Raw genomic sequence first — 7500 nt, 5'->3', positions numbered from 1 at the left:
GAAAATAAAATAAAAGAAATTCATAAACAATTGGCAAAACAAGATTTCAATAAATTTTATCAAAATTATTTAGATCAATATAAAGAACCAATTAAAGAATTATCAAATAATCCACAAATTTTAATGTTACTTAATTGGATGTTATTATCATTTAATACAAATTCATTCAAATCATTAGTATCATTATATAATAATGGCGATAATAATGAAAATAATAATAATATTGATATTGATTATAAAAGTATTAATGATTTAATTAAGAATCAATTATTATTTAAAAAATTAGAATTAAGATATAAAACATTTAAATGGGATACAAGTTTCAATGAATTTTATGAATTTGTTGAATTTTATATATCATTGGATGAAAGATACTTTTCAAACAAAGATTTAGATTATACAATAAAGAGCTTTATATTTTCAAATGTAAAAGATTCAGAGAGTTATGAAAAATTAATCAATCTTTTAAAATCAACCAATCGTTGGGATAATAGATTCAAACATATATTGCCAAATAAATGGAATCATCTATTAAATTTAAAATCATTTCAAATCTTAATAAAAGATAAAGAAACTATTGATTGGTTTTTTGATAATATTGAAAATCAATCATTGGATGACCTATTCTATCAATTTAATGAAAGATCATCATCATTTCACTTTCAAACCTATCAATTGGTTCAATATGCAATGGAGAGATCATTAGAAATTAATAATCCAAAATTTAAATTTTTATCACCACCACCACCCAATGTTGTTAACAATCAAGAATATATTAGATATCTCCAATGGTTATATAAGTTTCCTTATAATGAAGCCATTAAAACTCAAGATTATGAAACAGTTTTTCAAATTGATTCCATTGTTGATATTAATTCAATACCATATTTTTATTTAGAAACTGCTAATCAAATTGTTAAATTTTCAAATTATTTAGAAAAAACAAATTTTACAAAAATTGGTACCCCACAAAACTTCTTTAGATATGTTAATCATATTACAAAAACTTCAAGTAGTTTAAGTGAATCATCTTCTTCATCATCTTCTTTATCATCGTCATCTTCTTCAAATGATTATTTAGAAATTTTAAAAGTTAAAATTAATTTCAATCAACATATTGATGAAACATTTAAATGTTTGGTTAGAGCTATAGATTTTGGATTCTCGCATGTATTTAAATTAGTATTCCATAATTCATATAATTTAATTGAATCAAATTTAGAAAAATTCAAAGAGAAATGGAATGAATTTAAAAATAATTATCATTTTATAGTTTTTGAAAATACAAGATCCAAACCAATTCTTTTTAAATCATCATCAGCAAATATAATTCCTCTTATTGAATGCATTGAAATTTTCATTGATCTTTATAAAAGAAATTATACATCAAGTAACAACAATAGCGAACACTATCTATTGGTTTTAGAAGATATTATAAACTTTATGTTTAAAAGATTAATTTCAAAAGATGGTATAGTTATTGAAAGGGTTAGATATATTTATAGATTAATTCAAATTGCAAATATACCAATTCATCATACTATCTATCATTCAATTCATTATTTAAATATTAAATCACAATACTTTACCAAATATTTAATGGAATTTCCATTTATTACTTCAGTTTTTAATGATCAACCAGTCAACGATAAAAAGCATTACTTTGAAGATAAAGATTATAAATTTGATGGTTATGATATTAGAAAATATTTAAATCCAAACTATTTTACATTTAATCTAATATTTGGCAAAGGAATTTTTGGTAATAGAGGAATGAATCATAATGAATTAATGGATAGTTTAATTGAAAGAATTTCAATTTTACCTTCAAATACTTTATCATTATTACCACCATCTTCAAAAGCTTTGTTTTCAAATTTGGTTTATAATATTAATGATTCATTAAATTCAAACTTACTTTATTTCCTTAATATTAAAAGATATGATTTATTTTTGAAACATTTGGAATTAATTCAACAATTATTAAATGATTCTTCAAATCAAACAGTTGGTTCAGTTATTCAATTAACTTTTTCAAATATTAGTAATAATAGTAGTAATAGTAGTAGTATTAGTGGTAGTAGTTATAATAATTGTCCATCTTGTAAAGAATTGGAAAATGGAAGAGTATTTTATTATTCTTTAAAGGTTTTTGAAAATACACTAAACTCCTCAATGGATTCTAAATCATTTGAAAAATTCTTTAAATTTTGTTCTTGTCAATCAGTGGCAAATTTAATTGTTAACCATAAAGTATCAAATCGAGAATCATTATTAAAAAATTTCAATTTAATTAATCATATTTTAATATTTCACAACAACAATAACAAAAATAATAATAGTCAAGAAGAAAAATCAAATATTCAAACTAAAATTAAAGATTTTTGGAATAAATCTCTTTTAAATGCAAATGAAAGTTTAATTGTCAAATATCAAAGTTTATTCACAAATATTGACAGTTTATTAAAATTAACCGATTTAAATTGTGTTGATAATCTCACAAAACGTTTAGATTTATCAAATCATTCCGTTATTCCCTTTTGTGAATTACTTTTAAATAATTTATATCCAAATTTCAAAATTGAAAGTGTTGTCACTAGAAATATTCAATTACACACCAAAATAACAAAAATTCACAAATTTGTTAATTATTTCATTTCAAAAGGTTATTTAATTGATATTGAAATTCCTATTGGATATTGAAACTATTCTCTCTAAAAATAAAAATAAAAAAATAAAAAAATAAAGATAAAAATAAAAGATAAAAATAAAAGATAAAATAAAAATAAAAAAAATAAAAATAAAAAAAACAAAACTAAAATAAAATATATTATTATTATTATTATTAACTAAATAAAAAAAAATAAAAAAAAATTATTTATAAAATAAAAGTAATAATTTTTATTTATTTTCAAAATTTAATAACATTTCATAAACTGATAAAAGATAAGCGAAACCTAATCTTTTTGTAAAGAAATTAATAGTATTATCAAATTTTGAATCAATACCAAAATTAAATGTTGTACTTTCATTAAACTCTAATGCCATTGTATGAATTAAATTGGTTGCTACATTTTTATTTCTGTAATCAGGTGATACAAATAATTGTCTAATTCTAAAAGTTTGATCATTGACTGATAAAAATCCAATAATATTCACTTTATCATTCTCTGTTGTGGTTGCAATCCAACATTTATTAAAACCTAAATCAAATTCTCTTTTAATTGCTTTAATTGAATTTGACCAAGTTGGTATCATCATTGGGTAGTTTTTATTTTGACTTGATAAAAATTCAACCACATCGTCATTTATACAATCCAATTTTTTAATATTGATTTTATTGTTCATGGCTTCGTCAACTTCAACGCTACCACTATCGCCACTTTGATGATTATATAAAAATGGTTTTAATAAATCTTTATTAATTAAACCTTTATAAGAGTTGATTGTACTAATTATTTTAAATCCACATCTTTCATAAACTTTTGATGCACGGTTATTGGTTGTTACAACTTCTAATATAATACTTTCAATACCTTTTTCAATATAATATGGTATCATTGAATTATAACAACGTTCGACTGATTTCCCTCTTGCACTTGGTATTACACCCGTTGCTGAATTATATAATCTTTTTGGATTCTCTAAATTATCAACACCATGTAAAATAAATCCTTCCAATTCATTGGTTTCTTTATTATATAAACCAATCGAATAATCTAACGATACATTATCACCTTGAATCTTTTGTTGAAGTGATAATTCTGTAACTGATAATGGATAAACATAATCTGCAAATGAATCATTAAATATTTTTGTTAATTCTTTAATATTAGAATTATCATTTATTAATTTAATTATACTCATTTTTAAAAAAAATAATTTAAATAATTTAAATAAATAAAATAATAGTATAATAAAACTGCTTAAGAAAAAAAAAATCAAAAAAAAAAAAAAAATCGAAAAGACAACAATTCCTTTGGGCAGATATTTCAAATAACACAATCAAAAAAAAATAAAAAAAAAATAAAAAAAAAAAAAAAAGATATTTTTTGTGCTTTTACAAAAAAATAGTTTTTTTTTTTTAAAGTTTGTTTTACAAATAAATAGATATTTTTATTAAAGGTTAAAATGTTTGTTTCTTTTTTTTTTTTTTTTTTTTTTTTTTTAAATTCTCTTTTTTGGTAAAGGTTTTAAAGTAGATGAAACTGAACTATTTATAGAGATTGATGATGATTTTAAAGTTGAAGTTTTAATTTTCTTTGAATCATCAACATTTAAAAGGTTAACAACACTTTTAATTGAATCAGTAATACTAAGACGTTTTTTAGAGGCAATTGGTTGTGGTGGTTTTTCGATTGGCTTACTAATATCAAGTGATGGAATTGTATTTGTATTTAAATTTATTGTCGAAAGTGGTGGTGATGGTGTAGTTGTTGTAGAAGCAGTTGATGATGATGATGATGAATATGATGATGATGATGATGATGATGATGATGATTTCATTTGAATCATATTTGGATTAAATGAAGAGGGAGAAAGTTTACTATTATTGTTACCATGTTTAATTTGAATTCCACTACCACCAAACATATGGCTACTGGATGATGATAGTGAAGAAGTTTTAATTCCACCACTACTTCTTGAAGAGTATGAAGACGACATAGAACTTGAGTATACTGAAGATGATGTAGTTGATGATGTTGTTGATGATGTTGATGATGATGATGATGATGTTGTCGACATTGTTGGAGATATTAATGATGGATCACCAATTTCATAAAGACTCTTTTTAAAACTACTTGATGTGATACCAGTTGATTTTGTTGTTGTCGTTGTTGTTGTTGTTGTTGTATTTGTTGGTGTTGTTGGTACAATGAATTGTTTTTTAGCTTGTGGGGTTTTTGGTTCAATAATGGCTGGTCTATCTTTTGATTTTATTCTTAATGTTGTTGATTTCTTTGATTCAACTTCTAATTTTCTCGCTAAAGTACTTTGAGTTGGTCTAGTGAATGATGAATGAGAAGAAGTTGTAGTTGTAGTTGTAGTTGATGGTACTGATGTTGATGATAATGAATATGATGATGATTTCTTTGTAGAAGAAGGTGTTATTGGAATTGGTAATGATTCTTTTTTAGGGGTTATAAATGTTGTATTTGAGCCAATAGTTGGTCTAGTTTTTGTTGGTGTTGTTATATTCAATTTATTTGTTGTTGACGATGAGGATGATTTAGATGTTGATGGTGGTGTTGAAATAGAAGTAAGTGATCTTGAGATTGTTGAAGGTCTTGCTACTGATGGTGGTTTCAAATAATTATTTGAAGATTTGGTTGGAGTTTGTTTGGTTGTTGTGGATGTTAAAGTTGAGTTTGTTTGTGATGATGTTGTATTTGTAATGGTTGAATTTGTAGTAGTTGTCTTTGGTGTATTAGAAGTTGAAGTTGATGCCGATGTTGTTGATGATGATGATGATAGTTTTGTAGTGATTTTATTTTGAGTTTTTGGAGAAGTTGGTTTCTTTTGTGGTGAAGGGTTGATATTTAAAGTTGATTTAGTTGGTGTTAATTTTGGTGGTGAATTTGATAAACAAGGTGATGAATTTGATAGAGATGAAGATGGTCTTGGTATTGATAATGTATTTGAAGTTATATTTGAACTACTATTAGATAATGATGAAGATGGTCTTTGTGGTTGAATTGGTAATGGTTGTTGATTTGATTGTTGATTTGATTGTTGATTTGGTTGTTGATTTGATTGTTTTATTGGTGTAGTAATTGATTTAATTTGAATTGGTGGTTTATTTGAAGTTAATTTACCACTATTTCTATGATTATTACTATTATTATTAGTATTTACCATTTCAAATATATTTTCATTAATTGTTGAATCCAATTCTAGAGAAGCTAATAAAGCCAAACTTTCCATTTCTTTCTTTCTTTCTTTTTCTCTTTCACGTTCTTTTGATTTTTCAGTTTGTAATTTCAATAATTGTTCAATTTGATTTTGATTTAATTGATTTTGAATTTGATTAATAGTTGATAATGGTGATGAAGGTGTTGATGAAGTTTGCTGTTGTTGTTGTTTAGTTGGTGTAGTACAAGTACTGCCAGATGTATTTTCATCTAATTGTTTTAATATTGATTCTAAATCAGAATGAGATCTTGATAATTGTTTAACATGATTATCATAAATTTCAGTTGATTCTCTTTTATCTTTATCTTTATCTTGATTATTGACTGATGATGATGATGATGATGATGATGATGATGGAATTATTAATTCATTTACAATTTGTTTCCATTTTTCAAAACATAATTCCATATTTTGTTGAAGTGCTTTCATATTATCAGGACATAAATGAGAATGAATATCAAGTCCAAACTCTAACAATGATTTTTGATCCAATAATAATTGTTTCAATTTAATTAGTAAATCCAAATGAGTGATTGGATTTGAATCTAAATAAGATTGTTGAAAGAACATTCTATACATATTGATACCACCAGAAACCACTGCATCCACTACACCATTCAATGACATTGTTAAATGACTATTCCATTGCATACTCTTTTTACATTGATTAAATATTTTATCCAATTCTTTATTCTTTCTCTTTAATGATTCAATCGCATTCTCTAATGGATTCTTTTCAATCTCTACAATTTCACTAATCATTGAATTTCTAATTAATGATGGAAATATTGATTTTGAAATTATATATGTATCTCTTGTCCATAACATTAAAAATTCATTATTATTATTATTATTATTATTATTATTATTATTATTATTATTATTATTAATATTATTATTATTTAAATTCTTTTTAAATGGTGCAGAGAAATAAAATACTTTTGAATTATTATTTATAAATGATTTTAATGATTTATAATGTGTTTTATTTGAATAACCACTAATACCACTTATAATTTTACTACTATTGTTACAAATATTACCACCTCTACCACTACCACTACTAATAATATCTTTTGGTAATAAAACAGGTTTACATGGTCTAATATGAATGAATTGACCATTTGTTTGTGATAAATCAACACCTTGTTGTTTTGGAATCACTTGAGCACCTGGATATCTATTTTTTAATCTTGATACGAATGAACCTAATTTCTCCAATTCTTTACCACGAAATATAAAATCTTTACCATCTACACTCTTTGGAAAAGATCCTTTACCACGAAATTCTACAAAGAAATATTCTTCGAAAAATCTTTCTTTACTTTCAATTGATTGATAACATTGATGTTCTAATTTCGAAATTTCAATCATTTTTAGTACTAATAAATTCTTTATTGGTATATTACAATTATTATTATTATTATTTTCATTATTTTCATTATTTTCATTATTATTATTATTAATATTATTATTATTATTAATTTCATTATTATTATTATTATTATTATTATTATTATTATTATTATTATTATTATTATTATTATTATTATTATTATTATTATTATTATTATTATTATTATTTTG

At 23.2% G+C, this 7500-nt stretch overlaps 3 protein-coding genes across 3 annotated transcripts in view; 1 reads left to right on the top strand and 2 right to left on the bottom strand.

The window, feature by feature from the left end:
• The window catches only part of DDB_G0292154 (hypothetical protein), a gene marked incomplete at both ends in the record, with an annotated part of 4152 nt that extends 1449 nt beyond the window's left edge, over positions 1-2703 (top strand). Inside the window, one exon of the mRNA XM_629761.1 lies at positions 1-2703. This exon is cut by the window's left edge and continues 1449 nt beyond it. Within this exon, the coding sequence (XP_629763.1) occupies positions 1-2703 (2703 nt within the window).
• A 198-nt stretch (positions 2704-2901) lies between these two features.
• On the bottom strand, positions 2902-3867 carry DDB_G0292006 (GCN5-related N-acetyltransferase; the record flags this gene model as incomplete). Its single annotated transcript, XM_629760.1, has 1 exon — positions 2902-3867. The coding sequence occupies one exon, from the start codon at positions 3865-3867 to the stop codon at positions 2902-2904; it is 966 nt and encodes a 321-aa protein (XP_629762.1).
• Positions 3868-4167: 300 nt separating this feature from the next.
• docC (DOCK family protein) overlaps positions 4168-7500 on the bottom strand; it is a gene marked incomplete at both ends in the record, with an annotated part of 5211 nt that continues 1878 nt past the window's right edge. The window contains one exon of the mRNA XM_629759.1: positions 4168-7500. This exon is cut by the window's right edge and continues 1878 nt beyond it. Within this exon, the coding sequence (XP_629761.1) occupies positions 4168-7500 (3333 nt within the window).

Source organism: Dictyostelium discoideum, assembly GCF_000004695.1.
Source record: "Dictyostelium discoideum AX4 chromosome 6 chromosome, whole genome shotgun sequence".
Lineage (NCBI taxonomy): Eukaryota > Evosea > Eumycetozoa > Dictyosteliales > Dictyosteliaceae > Dictyostelium > Dictyostelium discoideum.
Note: the sequence above shows the minus strand (reverse complement) of the source record. Positions and strands in the feature narration are given on the sequence as shown.